General features: G+C 44.9%; 1 protein-coding gene across 2 annotated transcripts in view; it reads left to right on the top strand.

Moving 5' to 3' along the window:
• Positions 1-19965, top strand: part of Ube4b (ubiquitination factor E4B) — a 126003-nt gene that overhangs the window by 23009 nt on the left and 83029 nt on the right. For both annotated transcript variants that reach the window (XM_052718752.1, XM_052718753.1), the window contains exon 2: positions 16803-16989. In XM_052718752.1, the coding sequence (XP_052574712.1) occupies positions 16803-16989 (187 nt within the window). The remainder of the gene's footprint in view (positions 1-16802; positions 16990-19965) is intronic.

The following is a 19965-nucleotide window of genomic DNA, read 5'->3' as shown; positions in this document are numbered from 1 at the left end:
TCCATGGAGGGCGTTAACTTCAAAGTGCTATGGCAGGCAGTTCAAAGCAGTGTCCCAGCCCCATGCCTCTTCCTTGCCAGTAATGTATAAGAATGGGTGTGAGTATGGCATCTTTTCTCTTCCAAAGTCTAGATTTAATCCCCTGCCTCTCTCTGTCTCTCCCTGTGCGTATGTGTGTGACGTGAATGCAATAAGAAGGGGAGCTGTCACGAAGCGAGTTAATGGGGCTGGGGACATGAATTAGTGCTTGAGTACTGTTGCTCTTCTAGAGAACCTGGGTTCACTGCTGACCCTACTCTGTGACTCACAATTGACCATAACTCCAGCTCCAGGGGCTGATACCTTCGGCCTTCTCAGATGTCTGCACTCAGATGTATGTACCCAAACACAGACACAGACACAGACAGACACAGACACAGACACAGACACACACACACACACACACACACACACACACACACACACACACACTATCAAAAAATAAATTGGGAAGGGGCACTGAAGAGATTGCTCCGCAGTTAGGAAAACAGGCTGCTTTTCCAGAGGACCTGGGTTCAAATCCCAGCACCCATGTGATGGCTAACAACAACCTGTGACTTCAGTCCCAAAGGATCCAATTCCTTCTTCTAACATCCATGAGCACCTGGCACACTCATCCTGCATAGACATACATACATTCGGGCAAAGCACTCACTCATCCACAGAGAAAAAAATTAATAAACCTTAAAAAAGGTTTTTAAAAAATAATGGTGGAAAATTGGGGGGGGGTGTTATGAGCCAAATGCAATGATATGCATAAAAACGTCACAAAGAAAATATTATTTTGTATAAATTTCAAAAGGCTGAGAGTGGGCAGGACAGTTGTCACAGCGTCTGTCCTCTCATGTCCTCTGTGGACGGGCTTCTGTTTCTGAACAGCTCACAATACGTGTCAAGGGTCTTGACTTCTTCCCCTTTCCCACCCTTCACTGCAGGTTATCCCAGTGGAGGGACTCAGGCAGGGGGTTAGCACAGCCCACATCTGTCTTGGCAAGCTCCCTCCGGTGAGTCAGGGCATTTCTTTCTTAGGTCACTGAGAGAGAGCACCTTGATTTTACCTCTCAGGCTAAGCTTGGTCTTCAGCTTGAAATTTGAAGGTGACTTAAAAAACAAACAAGTATGCTCTTTGAAAAATATTGTTAGGTACAGTATGGCTTGCTTCTAGACCCAGATTCTAAGGAGGCTGAGACAGGAGGATTGCTTGAGTTCATAAATTCAAGACTAGCCTGGACAACATAATGAAACCCTCCTCACTCAAAATGTAATGACAATATTAACTAAGAAATAGTTTTATGTATAGTGTATTTATTTTCTAGTACTTTTGATTTATTTCATGCATTCAACAAATATTTAGAGTATACCTACTATGTATGGTTCAAGTACCATGTATGAGTGTAGTGATTCATCAAAGGGAGAAAGCTGAGGAAAGTCCCTGGACTTAACATTTTTGGGGGGCTGAGGGAGTAGCCCTGGAGTAGCCCTGGTGAGTCCATGCGATGGCCCAGGTTTCAGCTCCAGTACCACAAGACTTCAGGAAAGCCATGGGAGTAGAAGAGACAGTGACTGAGGGACATAGAAGGGCAGAGAGCCAGGGGCAGGGAGAGCTGGTTTTCTTACAGCTCTCTTTACCTTCATCATGCAGGTACTGGACTGAAGCCCAGAGGTTGAGTGACTTCCCGCGGGCCTTCTGAGAGTCAGTAGTAAAGCTTGAATTTGAATTAAGCATGCCTTTTAACCAGAGGGTGGAGGGGTCAGTACAGGGTCAGGACACTGAGCTATATCTCTGCCCTCTTATATTTTATTTTGAGATGGGTCTAAGTTACTCAGGCTGGTTTTGTTCATGCTATGTAGCCTAGGCTGGCATTGAACTTACAATCCTGCCTTTGCTTCTCTAGTAGCTCAGATTACAGGCCTGTGTCACTGTGCCCAGTTTATGAACACATTTTTAAAACTAATTTTTTAAGATTTATTTATTTTATGTATGAGTGCTCTATCCGCATGTACACCTTTATGCCAGAAGAGGGCATCAGATCTCATTACAGATGGTTGTGAACCACCATGTGGTTGCTAGGAATTGAACTCAGGACCTCTGGAAGAGCAGCCAATGCTCTTAACCACTGAGCCATCTCTCCAGCCCTTATGAACACATTTTAAATTTAAATGATCCAGATTTCAGTATCAGACAGTAGATGCAGTTTATAGAACATATTTTAGTTTATATTCAATTGAAAACCATAAACTCTCAACCAGTAGCCTTTCTAGTGGGTCTTGAAAGTTTTCAATTTTACTGTGTTTGTTTGTTTGTTTATTTAGTGTGTGTGTATTATGTATATGGGTGCATGTATGTCTATGCACCACATGCACACCAAAAGAAGCCAAAAGAAGACATCAGGTCTCTTGGAACTGGAGTTACAGATGGTTGTGAGCTGCCGTGTGGCTGCTGGGAACCAAACCTGGGTCCTCTGGAAGAGCTGCTAGTGCTCGTAACTGCTGAGCTATTTCTCTAGTGACACTTTGAAAGATTTTTAAAAATTATATCCTATTTAAAACATACAAAAGACTGTATTTTAACATGGAAGTTATAAACGTAATAACACGAATGTTCATGATCTCAGTACTCCTAATTTTAAGTGTACACCACAGGGCATCTTTATGAAGTGGAAATACCTTTTAGTTATCAGTCAGCCTGTGTTGTCTGTTTTTGAGATGGTGTTCAGGTCTCACTATATAGCCCAGGCTAGCCTTGAAATCTCAGTGTTCTTGCTTCGGCTTTTTTTAAAAAAACAAAAACACTTGTTTTTTTCTTTTCTTTTTCTTTCTTTCTTTTCTTTTTCTTTCTTTCTTTTCTTTTCTTTCTTTTCTAGAGATTGCCCGTGTTCTTTCTTTTTCTTTCTTTTCTTTTTCTTTCTTCCTTTCTTTCTTTTCTTTTTCTTGGGTTTTTCTTTTTCTATTTTTGGGTTTAAGGGGTGGCACATGCATGCCACAATATCCACATGGCAGTCGGGACAACTTGTAGGAATTGCATCTTTTGTTATACAATGTGTGTCCCAGGGTGGGACTTGAGTTGTCAGACTTGGTGGCAAGTGCCCTGATTGGCTGAGCAACTTCCTGCCTCTGCCTCCCCTAGTTGAGTGTTGAGATTATAGGTGTGAGGCCAGCCAGCCAGGTTTTTGGTTTGGATGTTTTGTTTTGTTTTAAGCCCCTTCATCCTGTCCTGAAGCTCACTTCTACCTCTCCCTGTCCTCAGCCCATCTTACCAGGAATAATCATTACCTTAACAAATATTATAGCTTAGTTTTTCTAGTCTGTAAACATCATATATCTGGAACTCTGCAGGCTCTGCCTTTGTTTTGATGGCTGGCTTCTTTTGTTTGATTTCATATGTAAGCATCACCCGTGCTGGTGCGTAGAGTACTGGCTCATTCGATTGTTGTTTTATCTTCGACACAGTGGCTCCACCTTAGTCTACTGCTATTTCAGCCAGCAATTTCGATTTTGCAGTGGACTGGCCTGCTTCTTTGGCAGCAGCCTGGCCACACAGGCTGCAACCTGGTGGGAATTCTGTTCCTGCAGGCACCAGCTCTGCCGCAGCCACTAAAAGGAGCTTTAACTAAATCTATGTCATTCTGTTTATAAATAAGACTCAATATTCAAAGACTGGGGTGAAAACCTGCTAGCTGAGAGAGGTTGAACACAACTAGCTAGCCTTCTCTCATTTCTCCTTTCTTTGGGTACCTTCTGGGTTACTTCCTGCAGGTAACGGAGTTTGATTATACGAAGAACAAGTAGGACATTTCCTTATAATTTCTTTGGCTTGTTGTGAGGTGTTGGAAAAACCTTTCTTCAAACCTTTGCTGTTAACATGGTATTTTTTTATGAAATTCTGAGGCTTCTAACACATTTCCTACCAATAGCTGATCGATTTCATTATTTTGTGCTAAAGGGCCTGGTAGACCTATATGGGATCTGATATGTGTTATATAAAAAGGATGATTTCTGTTTCTGATTACTTGTAGTTGAATAAATAACAAAGTTAATTCTGAATCATCTGGAATAAGTTCAGCGATTTTAGTACGTAAAAAAGCTCTTTCTGCATATTGAGAATCAGCAACTATATTAAGAAGTTGTGGAAAATATAATAATACCATGAGAATAGCATGTAATTCTGATTTCTGAACTGATCATAAGGGCTTTGAGCCACTTAACTTAATTTTCCTGACTTATAACCTGCTTTTCCTGAATTATTTGCATCAGGATGGAATGTAGGTACTCCAGAAATTGGGGTTCCCTTTATTATATGAAGGAGAATACAGTTAGTTCTTTTTATAAACTGAGGTCTCTTGCTTTTGGGATATATATTGCTAATCTCTCCCAAGAAATTACTGCAAGCTCTTTGCCAATGTTCATTTTCTGCCCATAATGAGGCAATTTCAGCATTGCTAAAAGGTACCACAATTTCTGCTGGACCTATTCCTGCTAATTGACAAAGTCTCAATTTCTCAATTTTCTTTTCAGAATCAATTCAGAAACGAAATAGGTCTTTATTTTTTTACTCTGTGTGGTAAAAATATCCACTCTAAGATATTATCTTCTCTCTGCATTAGAATTCCTGTAGGAGAATGTATAAAAGGTAAAAATAACCAGAATACCCTTGGTAAAATAACCAATCAAGCTCTGGATCTAAGTGATCCACATGTGCATCCTGTAATTTCTTTTCTAACAGAGCCAATTCTCCCTCAGCTTCAGCTGATAGTTTTCTTGGAATAGAATCTCCACTTTGTGTGTGTGTGTGTGTGTGTGTGTGTGTGTGTGTGTGTGTGTGTGTTTAAGGAGCAATTTGTAATCCTTAAGAAGGCAAAATTCTTTTCACTTCATCAGACATCTAAAAGATCTATGTGTGAATCAGCCAGTAAGAATCATCCATATAATTGTAAATTATAGATTGAGGAAACTGTTTAAGAATTAGTTTTAATGGCTGTTGTACAAAATAGTGACATAAAGTAGGTCTGTTTAACATTTCTTGTGGAAGAACATTCCAGTCGTACATTTTAACAGGCTGGGAATTATTATAAGTAGGCACTGTGAAGGCAAATTTTTCTGTATCCTGTTCTTGTAAAGGTATAGTAAAAAAGCAGTCTTTTAAATGAATCACAATAGTAGACCATCCCTTTGGTAATAAAGAAGGCAAGGGAATTCCAGGCTGTAAAGAGCCCATTGGCAGAATCACTTTCTTTATGGCTCTTAAATCTGTTAAGAGTCTCCATTTTCTAGATTTCTTTTTTAATGACAAATATAGGAATATTCCAAGGACTGATCGATTCTTCATTGTGTTGAGCATTTAGCTACTCCTGTACCAGCTGTTCTAATGCCTGTAATTTTTTTGATATCAAAGGCTATTGTTCCACCCAGAGAGGTTTGTCAGTTAACCATTTTAAAGGTATGGCTCTTAGGACCTTTGAAAGATCAGCAGCTGTTATGCCCTGCTCATGTACAACCTGAACATTAGGTGACTGTTCTTAATATTTTTCTCAGAAACAAGCATACATTAGTTTACAGTTTGTTTCTGAGATTGGAGGAATGATAATCTGTGTTTTCCATTGCTGCAAAAAAAAAATCACATCCCCATAAATTCTTTGCTATGTTAGCCACATATAGTTTCAATTTTTTTAATCTGTCCATCTGGCCCTATACACTCATCCAATCTTGCACTTTGGTTTACCTGAGATAAGGTTCCAATCCCTAGAAGCTGAACATTTACTTCCCTAGGAGGACAATCTAGATGCCAAGATTTTGGTGAAATAATTGTTACATCTGCACCTGTATCTACCAGATCCTCAATTTCAATACCATTCATTTGTATTTTTAGTTTTGGTCTTTGATCATTCATAGAAGTTTGCCAAAATACTTGCTTTATGGTCTCTCCTGAAATTTTTGTCTTCTGATGTTGTTCTGTCATCCAGAGCAGTGTGGTTTTTAACAACAGGCATTGTTAAGTCTTTTAATTGCTCTGTGGAGGGGTTTCCCCAATGCTGACAGGGAGTGATTGAACCAAATTAGACACTGGGGCCTGGGAGAGGCCCCCTAAGGTGTTTCCTGATGGCAAAGCGTTACCTTGGCTGTCTCATGTTGATCTGCATTCAGTAGTCCAATGCTGGCCTTTGCCACACCTTCTGCATATTCCAGAAGGCCTAGGCCTTCTGTTTGGCTTACCTCTAGAAAAAACATTGTTTCTAGGAATGCCTTGCTTACAATCCCTTTTCAGATGACCTTGTTTACCACAATTAAAATATCTGACCTTTTGATTTTTCTTAAAATTTTTAGGAATCACTTCTATCAAAGAATCATCATAAGTGTGATATCCAGTATCAGCTGTATTTTGGAATCATTCATCTATGGGTGCTGATCTTGCCTTTAAAGACCTAATCCCCCTTTTATATTCTGAATTAGCATTTTCAGAAGCCAAAGATTCAATTAATACTTGTCTGACTTCTGGATCTGATATCATTCTATTTACAGCTAAAGTCAGTCTTTGGAAAAAAATCAATGAGGTCTTCTTTTGGATCTTGTATAATTTTAGTAAATGACTCAGACCTCTTTCCTGATTTTCAACTCTGCCCCAAGCATTCAAAGCTGCTGTATGGCATAGAATCAAGATGTGATCATCAAATATAGATTGTCTTTGCAAATCAGCATATTGGTCCTCACAAAGAAGCTGGTCTTGGGAAATTTCATTACCTCTAGCCCTCCTTCATTGTTTTTTGACTCTTAACTTCCTCTCTCCACCATGTTTTCCCTTGTAACTGAGCACCAGCTTCCAGTGTTGCTGTAACTAAAATTTTCCAGTTTTGTGGAATAATCCTGTTTTGAATTGCCTGTAATTTAACATTTTCACAAAAGGTGAATGCATACCATATGAACTATTGCTTCCTTAAATCTCTTCAAACTAACTTTTTCAACAGGATTCCAATTAGCTTCAGCATAGCCTTTGGGGTGCCTATCATCTGGTGGTTGTTCTTGTAACTGAATAAATTAAGGTTGGTTTCTAATAATTTTGGCCCGCTTCTCTTCAGTTTCATAATGCAGTGGTGCTGTAGGTTCTGCTCTAAATTCCTTTGTCTTTGTCTGAGTATTTTTCTTATTTTCATTAGTAGGTCTTTCGAAAGCTTGTATCTTATCAATAATAAATCCTTCTAAGGCTCATATCTTATCAGTCATATTTTTCTTATTTTCATTAGTAAGTATTTCTAAGGCTTGTATCTTATCAAATTTTTCTTATTTTCACTGGTGAGTCTTTCTAATGCTTGTGTATTATCAATAGTAAGTCTTTCTAAGTCTTGTATCTTATAAGTCAAATTATCATATTTGGGACAGTTATCAAACCACTTATTTAAGGATAAAATACTAATTACCAAACTGACAGTAATTACAATTGGCATTATGTCAATCCCACGTAAGTCATTTCCTCTCATTTAAATTTTCCATTTTCAAACCATCTATAATGACACTGAACAGAGGCCTAGCACCCTGCATTGTGATGCTCCCATTCTTAATGTGGGAAAGGTTTTTCTTTTTAATATTATTTAACTCACTCTTAAAGGACTTCCTAGGTATTTCACCAAATCTGCTGACTTCTCGTTTGTCTGTGGTGTTAGCAGTGAACTTAAGCTCCTCCCGCAATTTCCAAGCATGAACCTGCTTTCTGGAGAGCCTGGCAAGTGGCATCCGACTGCTCTCAGTGTTCTCTTGGGGAGGCCCATGCAGCACCTGCAGCAGAGCCAGCTGTCATGACTTCTCTGTCCATGTGGTTGTGCCCCATATTGGGCACCAAATGTTTTATCTTTGGCACAGTGGCTGCTCCTCAATCTACTGCTGTAGCCAGCAATTGTGATTTTGCAGTTATCAGCCTGCTTCTTTGGCAGTGGCCTGGCCCCTCAGGCTGCAGCCTGGTGGGAATTCTGTTCCTGCAGGCCTGCCGCAGCCGCTAAAAGTGGCTTTTAACGAAATTTCTGTTACTCTATTTAAATAAGCCTCGAAATTCAAAGGCTGGGGTGAAAACCTGTTAGCTCTTAGAGGTTGAGTAGCAACTAACTAACCTCTCCTTGCTGGCATCTCCACAAGAGAGCATCCTTCTGCTCTGGCAAACAAACAAACAAAACCCTTATCACTCCAAATCCCTCCCCTGTACTTCCAGTGTGTCTCTCTATCTCTTCTAGATGCTCTCTGATGTTCTATGATTACTTTCTGTCAACTAGTTGCTAACTTAGCCTCTTGACCCAAGGTTAATTTTATTTAATTAACAGAAATGTAAATTCGGGATTCACAATGTGATTGAATATCTCCCAACATTCGATTACTCTGGATTTGAGTGCAACAATGAACTATGGTTAATTTATCTTCTCCTGAATTTCTTTCTGTTATTGTTGGTTTTAATTCATTTATGTTATTTTAATTCAATTAATTTTTTGAGACAAAAATTTCACTGTGTAGCCTTGGCTGGCCTGCAGCTCACTATGTAGAGCAGACTGGCCTTGAACTCAGAGATCTGCTTGCCTCTGCCTACCAAGTGCTGGTTGAGATAGATTCTCGCTGTGTAGTCTAGGCTAGTCTTGAGCTCACAGTCCTGCTAATGCCACCTGAGTATGTAGTTCTAAGTATACTTTTCGCTGCCTGTAGATTTTGTCTGTACTTAGCATTAATATCATTTTTGTACTTTTTTTTTTTAATAATATGGTATAGCAGCTATTTTACTAACATTTACATTATGCTTTGCATTGTCAGCCTGGAGACAGATACTATGAAGTGGTGTGTGTCAGTTTTGTGCCAGTATCACAGCACTTCCATGAAGATTTTATGTGGGACATGGGGAATCCCAGAACTGTTGTAATGCACACTGAGGGACAACTGTACCACCTTGCACAGTCCCACCTTGGCCTGGGGAACTGCAGAGATGGGTTCATTAGCCCTGCTTCACCAGGAAGATAAAGGGATTGGAAGGGCGTTTCCCCACCTCCTTACTTCTGCAGCTGCATCTCCTTCCCTCCTACCCGTCCGTCCATCGCTGTGGAGAGCCCTATCCGCTGTGCAGGGCCCCCCTGCTCAGGAGAGCCACTCCTCAGGGAGCAGTGACCCCTTTACTCTCCTGAGCTGAGGACCTGGTGCAGGTGCTGCCCCTCTGCTTTCACCTCTTCCCCGCCAGGGTGCAGCTCCACTCCCCTCTTCCTTGTCTCTATAAACAAACCAGCGAGAGCCTTGCCTGTGTTCTGCTCCCCGTGCCTGCTTCCATGTGCCGTTTATCTGCTCTTTTTTATAGCAGGAATTCGTACTTCCTGTTTTCACACCCCACCCACCTTCTTAAACCCACTCTGATCAACCTCTGTTATTCCCTACCTTCCATCAGAATAGCTCTCATTGGGACTGGGTGCATACAACTCAGTTGGTAGAGTGTTTGCCTACCCTACCCAAAACTGCACGCTCAGTCCCTAACGTGGCACAAAGCAGTGTGTTGTTGTGGGCGTGTAGTCCCAGCAGCCTGAAAGGAGAGGCAGAGAGATCACAAATGCATGGTCTTCCTTGCCCTCACAGTGGGTTTAGGGTCAGCCTTGGCTACCTTAGACTGGCTCAGAATAAACCCAGGATGTCCATAAAGTAATAAACTGTGATGGTTGATTTTGGAAGTGTTGTGATCACATGTGATTGACAACTCCTCCCCCAGTTTGTAGGATAACGGTTCGTCCTGCTTTAGTCTCCAGTGCTTTTACACACGCCGCTGACTCCATTGTGACAGCACAGACACAGACTTGTGTGTTCACACCCACAGAGACGTCAGTTGTAACTCTCATGTATGTGCTGAGGTATCTCAAATACTGTTTTTTTTGTGTGTGTGTTTTGTTGTGATTGTGGACAGAGCCTTGCTCAGTAGTCCTGGCTGGTCTGAAACTCTCTGTATGTACCAGATTAACTTGAGGCAGTCCTCCTGCCTCAGTCCCCTGAGTTCTTGGATCACAGGAATGGGCTTTTATACCAGGCTTCAGAGAAGAGCTGCAACTTCCCGTGAAGAAGTTCAGCCAGGTCTAAGATGGTCCCTAGAAGAAAAGGATGCCTTTGTGTCTGCAGTGTTTCCAAGGGAAGTACTGACCACTTTGTACTTCCTTGACATTTTTAGTTACTAAATCCAAAACAGAAAGTTGCAAGTTTCCTTTTTCACAGAAGCAGATACTTGCTTATCAGTTTTCAGATAGCAGAGATGTTACTCTGAAGTTTTACCTTCCACTTCTTTCTCTTAGGTTTCTTCTGAGTGGTTTTATTTACTGTCGATTGCCATTTTCTGGAGCTCCTCCCCCGTACTTCTCAAGTTTAATTAGTACCTGCTAAGGAGGCTGGCTTTGGCAATGGATGGTGTTGTAAAACTCTTTTTAAAAAAAGATTTACTTTCATTTTTTTTTGTGTGTGTGTGTATTTGTGCACTTGAGTGCAGGTGCCTGTGGAGCCAAAGAGGGCAACGGATCCCCTAGAGCGGGAGTTCCATCCAGGCAGTTGTGAGTCACCACTGTTGGTTCTGGGAAGTGAATTCTTGTCCTCTGAAAGAGCAGCAAGTACTCTTAACCAGAGACAAATCTCCAGCCTTAAAACTTAGTTTTGAGCAACTATGGACATTTGGTGACATGTGCTTGTTGTAATCTCAGAACATGGGAGGTGGAGACAGTTGATCGGAAGTTCAAGGCCAGCTTTAGTTAAAATAATGAGTTTGTGGTAAGCCTAGACTCCACGAGCTCTGACTCAAAACACCCAGACAAACTACTATAACTGAGTATGTTCACCTCTTTAGTGAAGCCGGAACAAGTACAGCACATGTAGTGCCAGCATCCAAAACTATAAAGCAGTGGCCAGATAATGGTGATGAGGTGCACTGTTAGCATGCAGTGAGGAAATGTAGTTGAGAGTCCTGGTTTCTGTAAAGCCAAGTGCAAAAGTCACTGATCACAGCAGCACAGAAAGATAACTGTGTTTGAAATTAGCATACGCAAGTCACTAAGAGATGAGCCAAATAAAACATAGAGCATCTTTGTGAGTGGGGATTGTTCATATCAGCGTTTATATAAGTGTTTTCAGTAATGTCTTTAAATAAAAAAAAAAAAAAGATTGATTTTTATTTCAGGCTGCAGTGATAGCTCAGTGGTTAAGATCACTGGCTCTCTTCCAGCACCCACATAGTGGCTTAAAACTGTAACGGGCTGGAGCAATGGCTCAGCAGTCAAGAGCACCGAATGCTCTTCCAGAGAACCCAGGTTTGATTCCCAGCACCCACATGGCAGCTCACAACTTTCTGTATCTCCAGTTCCTTGGCAAAGCACCAATGCACATAAAAAATAAAAAATTAAAATATTAAGAAAAAGGAAACCATCTGTAACTACAGTTTTAGCAGATCTGCCTCTTCAGGCCCCCAAGGGCTCTCACTGGCCAAGTGGTGCACCAATATACATGTGGGCCAAACACCCATACACACAAAACAGCAAAATACAATAAAATTTACTTTTATTTTTAAGTATGTATGTTTGTATGCTTTTGGACAAGTGTGCATTGGTGGAGGAGGCCAGATGACTCCTGGGACTGGAGTCATCCATCGTGGGTGCAGGGAACAGAATTCAAGCCCTTTCTAAGAGCAGTACACACTCTTAACAGTAAGCAATTTATGTAACCCCTTCACTAATATCAAAGATGAGTACATCAGAACTTGGCATTCTTTCATTTCAAGATGCAGTTTTTATCTCAACTTTCACAGAAAATTATACCTGGAGCTGGGACTGGCCTAGGAGCAGAGTGCTTGCCTAGAACGTGGAAGGCCTGTGTTCAAGCCCTGTCCCTGCAAGGAAAACAAAGCGAAGAGAAATTGGTACTGGGGAGGTTGCTCAGTGGATAGAGCACTTACTGTGTAAGCTGGAGGACCAGTGTTCAGATCTCCAGCTTCTGATAAAGCCTGGGTGGTCGTGCTGGCTCACCTGCAGCTTGGGAGGAGGAGGCGCAGTATTGGAGCTGAAATGCGGGTCCTCATATTTGGTGAAGCAAGAACTTTGTCAATCCTGCCATCTCCCCAGCCCAGTGGTTTTCAGCCTGTGAGTTGCAACCCTTTGAGAGCTGAATGACCCTTTCACAGGGGTTACATGTCAGATATTCTACACACCAGATACTTATATTACGATTCATACAACAGAAAAATTACAGTTATGAAGTAGCAACGAAAATGGTTTCACCACAACATGAGGAACTATATTAAAGGATCGCGGCATTAGGAAGTTTGAGAACCGCTGCTCTAGCCTCTCCCAATTTCTTCTTCAAATGATTTAATACGGTTAAGTAAACATAAGATAATTACCATGTGACATGCTCAGGGTTTAGGGTGAAGTGATTGGTTGGCTTGTCTGCTGTGGTGAAGTGATTGGTTGGCTTGTCTGCTGCGGTGAAGTGATTGGTTGGCATATCTGCTGTGGTGAAGTGATTGGTTGGCATATCTGCTGCAGTGAAGTGATTGGTTGGCTTGTCCGCTGCGGTGAAGTGATTGGTTGGCATATCTGCTGTGGTGAAGTGATTGGTTGGCATATCTGCTGCAGTGAAGTGATTGGTTGGCTTGTCTGCTGCGGTGAAGTGATTGGTTGGCATATCTGCTGCGGTGAAGTGATTGGTTGGCATATCTGCTGCGGTGAAGTGATTGGTTGGCTTGTCTGCTGCGGTGAAGTGATTGGTTGGCTTGTCTGCTGTGGTGAAGTGATTGGTTGGCATATCTGCTGCGGTGAAGTGATTGGTTGGCATATCTGCTGCGGTGAAGTGATTGATTGGCATATCTGCTGCGGTGAAGTGATTGGCTGGCTTGTCTGCTGCGGTGAAGTGATTGGCTGGCTTGTCTGCTGCGGTGAAGTGATTGGCTGGCTTGTCTGCTGCGGTGAAGTGATTGGCTGGCTTGTCTGCTGCGGTGAAGTGATTGGCTGGCTTGTCTGCTGCGGTGAAGTGATTGGCTGGCTTGTCTGCTGCGGTGAAGTGATTGGCTGGCTTGTCTGCTGCGGTGAAGTGATTGGCTGGCTTGTCTGCTGCGGTGAAGTGATTGGCTGGCTTGTCTGCTGTGGTGAAGTGATTGGTTGGCATATCTGCTGCGGTGAAGTGATTGGCTGGCTTGTCTGCTGCGGTGAAGTGATTGGTTGGCTTGTCTGCAGCGGTGAAGTGATTGGCTGGCTTGTCTGCTGCGGTGAAGTGATTGGTTGGCTTGTCTGCAGCGGTGAAGTGATTGGCTGGCTTGTCTGCTGCGGTGAAGTGATTGACTGGCTTGTCTGCTGCGGTGAAGTGATTGGCTGGCTTGTCTGCTGCGGTGAAGTGATTGGTTGGCTTGTCTGCTGCGGTGAAGTGATTGGCTGGCTTGTCTGCTGCGGTGAAGTGATTGGCTGGCATATCTGCTGCGGTGAAGTGATTGGTTGGCTTGTCTGCTGCGGTGAAGTGATTGGCTGGCTTGTCTGCTGCGGTGAAGTGATTGGCTGGCTTGTCTGCTGCGGTGAAGTGATTGGCTGGCTTGTCTGCTGCGGTGAAGTGATTGGCTGGCTTGTCTGCTGCGGTGAAGTGATTGGCTGGCTTGTCTGCTGCGGTGAAGTGATTGGCTGGCTTGTCTGCAGCGGTGAAGTGATTGGCTGGCTTGTCTGCTGCGGTGAAGTGATTGGCTGGCTTGTCTGCTGCGGTGAAGTGATTGGCTGGCTTGTCTGCTGCGGTGAAGTGATTGGTTGGCTTGTCTGCAGCGGTGAAGTGATTGGCTGGCTTGTCTGCTGCGGTGAAGTGATTGGTTGGCTTGTCTGCAGCGGTGAAGTGATTGGCTGGCTTGTCTGCTGCGGTGAAGTGATTGGCTGGCTGTCTGCTGCGGTGAAGTGATTGGCTGGCTTGTCTGCTGCGGTGAAGTGATTGGTTGGCTTGTCTGCTGCGGTGAAGTGATTGGCTGGCTTGTCTGCTGCGGTGAAGTGATTGGCTGGCTTGTCTGCTGCGGTGAAGTGATTGGCTGGCTTGTCTGCTGCGGTGAAGTGATTGGTTGGCATATCTGCAGCGGTGAAGTGATTGGCTGGCTTGTCTGCAGCGGTGAAGTGATTGGCTGGCTTGTCTGCTGCGGTGAAGTGATTGGCTGGCTTGTCTGCTGCGGTGAAGTGATTGGCTGGCTTGTCTGCTGCGGTGAAGTGATTGGCTGGCTTGTCTGCTGCGGTGAAGTGATTGGCTGGCTTGTCTGCTGCGGTGAAGTGATTGGTTGGCATATCTGCAGTGGTGAAGTGATTGGCTGGCTTGTCTGCAGCGGTGAAGTGATTGGCTGGCTTGTCTGCTGCGGTGAAGTGATTGGCTGGCTTGTCTGCTGCGGTGAAGTGATTGGCTGGCTTGTCTGCTGCGGTGAAGTGATTGGCTGGCTTGTCTGCTGCGGTGAAGTGATTGGCTGGCTTGTCTGCTGCGGTGAAGTGATTGGCTGGCTTGTCTGCTGCGGTGAAGTGATTGGCTGGCTTGTCTGCTGCGGTGAAGTGATTGGCTGGCTTGTCTGCTGCGGTGAAGTGATTGGCTGGCTTGTCTGCTGCGGTGAAGTGATTGGCTGGCTTGTCTGCTGCGGTGAAGTGATTGGCTGGCTTGTCTGCTGCGGTGAAGTGATTGGCTGGCTTGTCTGCTGCGGTGAAGTGATTGGCTGGCTTGTCTGCTGCGGTGAAGTGATTGGTTGGCTTGTCTGCTGCGGTGAAGTGATTGGCTGGCTTGTCTGCTGCGGTGAAGTGATTGGCTGGCTTGTCTGCTGCGGTGAAGTGATTGGCTGGCTTGTCTGCTGCGGTGAAGTGATTGGCTGGCTTGTCTGCTGCGGTGAAGTGATTGGCTGGCTTGTCCGCTGCGGTGAAGTGATTGGCTGGCTTGTCTGCAGCACAGGCAGCAGGAGGAGCTGCTTCACTTTGGGGAGAGGACCCAGGACATTCCCTTGGTCTAAGAATGATAAAAGGAGCAGGCCCTTAAGTGTGAGAGTGACACACATGTTCTAGGTCTGTCCTTGTTACCATCTGCTGTAGTTGAAGCTTTTACCCTCCTTGTTCCTGGTAGGAGTGTGTCCAGGGGCTGGCTTGTTTCTGTGATGCCTGCTCACACCCAGCACTTGTCATGCCTGTGGAACTGAACATCAGCCAGGCGGGTGGTGGTGGTGAGGGGTGGTGTGGGAGTGTGGTGGTGGGGTGTATTGTGAACTTATCAGCTACTTGTGAGTTAATGACGGAAACAGGAAACATTACTGTGATCCACTCTGTGTATTCTCAGTCACTTGGTAACTGGAGTACTCAGAGAAGGATGGCAAACTATATATTTTTTGATTATATGAAAAACAAAACCAGCCTAAACATTTTGCTCTTGAAAGCATATAATAAAATTTGTGTCTTATTGTACCTTTTGTTTCTTTGTCCAGTTGGATAAAATTTATATTTTAATTTTTTAGATTTACTTTTATTTTGTGTATGAGTGTTTAGTCTGCATATATGTATGTATACCACATGTGTGCTTGGTTCCCACAGAGGCTAGAAGGGGGCATAAGGTTCCCTGGAACTGGAGCTATAAATAAATGTTTGTGAGCCGCCATGTGGATGCTGGGAATCAAACCTTTGTCCTCTGTAAGAACAAAATGCCATTAACTGCTGAGCCATGTCTCTAGCCCCTATCTAAATCTTACCTATGTACAGTTATTACATGATGCCATTTTGTGAAAATACCGGGGTTTGATGTATTGGGTAGTGGGCATATTTGAAATTTCAGTATCAGTCAAGGAGATAGAGTACCCTTGGTAAGGCAATCAAAGTACAGTTTTTTAAAAGTAAGGTAGTAAGTAGCTTCTAAGAATACAAGTTCAGGGCTGTGGACATGGCTCAGTGAGAAAAGCCCTTGCTGCCCAAGCTTGAGGACCAGATTTGGGGTCCCCAGAACCCACAGAAAGGCAGGCTCAGTAGTGTGTGCTTTTATTCCCAGTGCTTCTGTGGTGAGATGGAAGGCAGGGAGAAGAGAATGTCGTGAGGGGGTGCAGTAAGGAAACTACCTATATGACCACGCAGTTAGGAGGAGGCTTTTATTGTGGGTAAGAGAGAGAAAATGTCCGGGGCATCTGGAGGAGTCCCAAGCAGGGAGAAGAAAGCAGACTGGACACAGCAGGGAGGTGGGAGAGCAGGGAATGGGGGATGGGAGATAGCCAGAGCAGCACGAGGGTATGGGGTGGACAGATCGTACAGAATACACAGAGGCTGAGTAGCTGGGGGCAGGGACTCCTTTTTGGGATAGAAAACCCGTTTCACAAGTTCCTGAGGAATGCTGGCTTTTATCTAACCACCAGAAATCCTGTAGTTCAGGCTTGAGCTCATTCTAGACATACAGGGGTGTGGGGTAGGGGATAGAGGAGTCGGGTGGCTGAGACCTAACAGATACCCTGGAGGATGGAAGGGCAGATGGCATCCCCTATGCAGTGGGGAACAGCAGAGACCCAGGTTATATATACTAGGAGATGGTGAGGACTCTGACTTCTCAAGGTCAGGCTCATGTGCGAGTGCACTCATATAAAACAAAAACAAAACCTGGAATACTAGCCCTGTCTTGTTACTTTTCTCAGCATGTTCTTTTCTGGAACTGTTGGGCTGCTCAGCTCGGGAGTGGTTGTTGATGTTGAGTACCTGGATGTCATTGCTCTTGCAGGTAGTCATGTTTTGCTTTCAGTTACAGAATGTCCTTTCTTTTTCTCCCTTTTGCAGATTCGACGGAGGCGCCTGGCACGACTTGCTGGTGGACAGACCTCCCAACCGACCACCCCGCTTACGTCTCCCCAGAGGGAGAACCCTCCGGGACCTCCGATACCTGCATCAGCCCCAGGCCCCTCCCAGAGTCTTGGTCTCAATGTCCACAACATGACCCCAGCTACCTCCCCCATAGGTGCAGCAGGTGAGCCTCGGCCTCCGACCTGGGAGCAGTTGTACTTCCGATGTCATTATCTTGATGTCACCACACAAATTAAAGCAGTCAGTGGCCTAAAGGTCACTGCAGCATGGTTCATTGTTTCTGTTCTTTTTGATAGTGACCAGGGCAGACTTTTGCAAACCCATCCCCCTCCTCCAACAGGCTCAGGTCTAATCTTTGGGAGCTGGCCAGGACTGAATTTGATTTTGAGCATTTGGTTGATCTTCTCTCTCCCAGCCCCGTTCTTTCTCTAAAAGCACGTGCTCTACCACAGAGTACTCTCCCGTCTCTAGGGGCTGAGGCGAGAGTTTAGGGGGTAAAATGGTTCCCGCACAAGTGTTCTCTGCACCCATATTCTGGTTCTCTGCACCCATAACCCTAACACTGAGTAGGTAGACACAGGGACTTTTAGGACTCACAGCCAGCCAGTCTAGCCAATAGGTGAATTCCAGGTCCAGTGGGAGGCTCTGTCTCAGAAAAATAAGAGGAAGACACTTACCATCAACTTTGGGTTCTTTTTGAGACAAGATTTCTCTGTGTAGCCCTGGCTGTCCTGGGACTCATTCTGTAGACCAGGCTGGCCTTGAATTCACAGAGATCCGCCTGGCTCTGCTTCCCGAGTACTGGGATTAAAGGCTTGTGCCACCACCGCCACTTGGCTCCACCATCCACTTTAGACTCATGGGCATTCACGCATGCACACACACCCCCCCCCCCACACACACACACAAGCAAAACAATCTGCAAATGCAAGATTGAAATAATGGTCAACTGGTGACCCTCTTGTCTTTGTGCTGTGTTGGCACAGAACTCTTTCTCTGAATTATACTGGATAGCAGGAGTGCTGTGGATGGCACTTGCCAGCACGTGTGAGGCCCTGGGTAATATTTGTAGCTGTCTCCTTGGGAACTGCTTGACTCTGGTGAAAGTTCCTTTCTTTTTTTTTTTGGTTTTTCGAGACAGGGTTTCTCTGTGTAGCTTTGCGCCTTTCCTGGAACTCACTTGGTAGCCCAGGCTGGCCTCAAACTCACAGAGATCTGCCTGGCTCTGCCTCCCGAGTGCTGGGATTAAAGGCGTGCGCCACCACCACCCCACTGAAAGTTCCTTTCTTTAAAATCAATGAGCTGGTGGGTGATGTTCAGGGTTGTCTTTCTTAGGAAATGATGGTATCCACTTACTGTGTATCTGAAAGTTATTTCTCCCACATGACTTTTCTATCAAACATGGTAATCTCATAATTATCATTTTTATAGGTATAGAAAAGGTGCAAAGGTGATAGGAGAGCCATGTGTGTCCTTTATAGTGATCTGATATACTCTGCCACAGCCATCCAAGCAGGCATCCTTCCTCTTGTCAGCTGAGGGTGTTTGCAGTTTCTGTTGCCTTAAGTCATTAAACCTCAGTGTAGACTTCTCTCTGCGTGGAGAAATGCCTAGCCATCATTCTTTTAGTGATAACAAAAATTCAGACCAAAGCGTCAGTTGGTGGTAAAGAACACCTGTGTGAACACTTGATTTGAGCAGCTGTGGCAGTTTCTGATAAGCATTCAGGATTCCAGGAGTAAGTTTGTCTTTCCCTTGGGAAACGTGTTCACAGCTGTGCTGTTTCCTTGCTATGACCGGGCCATCCCTGCAGTTGGGGAATTTGTTTTTCTTGCTTGGTTGCATCCCAGTTCTGGTTACAGCCATTCCTCACCTGCTGTCTGTCTCCTGCCCTAGAGCAAGGCTGGGGAGGAGCTCACACAGCCATGTGGTCTGTCTATCATTTAAAGTCTGGTCACAAATTCAAGTGACCCAGTACACCCAGGCAGCTCTGCCGTGTTTCCCTGTTCACTTTCCCACTCTGCTGCCAAGTGTGCACTACCTCGTTCTCCATGCACACTCAGAGTGTGGAGAAACACACGTGCAGAAGGGAGCCTGTATACACTTTGTCATCGCTTCCATCTGGCTACCTGTGACGTGCCCATTTCTCATTAGGACACACTGCTCTGCCCCATCCGTGCCTGCACTGCTGGCACTGTGTCCGCTCTCCATGCAAAGCCTCGCTTCCCGCACCTCCCTTCCCCTGCACTGCTGGCACTGTGTCCGCTCTCCATGCAAAGCCTCTTCCCGCACCTCCCTTCCCCTGCACTGCTGGCACCTTGTCCGCTCTCCATGCAAAGCCTCTTCCCGCACCTCCCTTCCCCTGCACTGCTGGCACCTTGTCCGCTCTCCATGCAAAGCCTCTTCCCGCACCTCCCTTCCCCTGCACTGCTGGCACCGTGTCCGCTCTCCATGCAAAGCCTCTTCCCGCACCTCCCTTTCCCTGCACTGCTGGTACCTTGTCCACTCTCCATGCAAAACCTCGCTTCCCGCACCTCCCTTTCCCTCCAGTCTTGGGAGTTTTTTATTTTTATTTTTTAAACCCCAGGAGAACTTTTGTTAGCTGTGCCAAGACATTGCAAATGTGTGGCAGAGTGCTGGTGCTTCTCCCTCGGTGACACCGGCGAAATAGAACTCCCTTCATCCCATTTCCCTGCGGCTTCCACCCATCTCTTTGCAGCAAGCCTTCTGGAATAAGTTCCTAGTCTTCTGTCTTGTGCCTTTGCACCCTGTGCTGACCTGGATGAGCGTGGGGTGGGAGCTCTGCTGAGACTGTCTCTCTGTCAGCCTCACTTGGTGGCTTTCCCCCTCTCCCCTTTGAAACACCTAGTTTCCAGAACACTGTCTTGTCCTTGTCCTGGTTCCCACCCTCTGTTCTTTTTCAGTTCCTTGCAGGATTCCTTTTCACTCCCCTAATGTCCGCAGGGCAGGATTCCAGGGTTCACTGTTTAAAGGCGTGGTCTCTTTATCTATGTTTATTCTCTTATTGATTTCTATAAGTTTCCTGGCTTTAATTATTCCTGCCCATTTGATCCTCCTTAGCTTACATTTCCAGCTCAGACCTGCATCTTGAGCTTTAGACTCTTGTGACCCATTTGAC

Source organism: Peromyscus californicus, unplaced genomic scaffold, assembly GCF_007827085.1.
Source record: "Peromyscus californicus insignis strain IS unplaced genomic scaffold, ASM782708v3 Scaffold_5__1_contigs__length_169319896, whole genome shotgun sequence".
NCBI lineage: Eukaryota > Metazoa > Chordata > Mammalia > Rodentia > Cricetidae > Peromyscus > Peromyscus californicus.
This window is presented reverse-complemented; position numbering and strand designations above follow the sequence as displayed.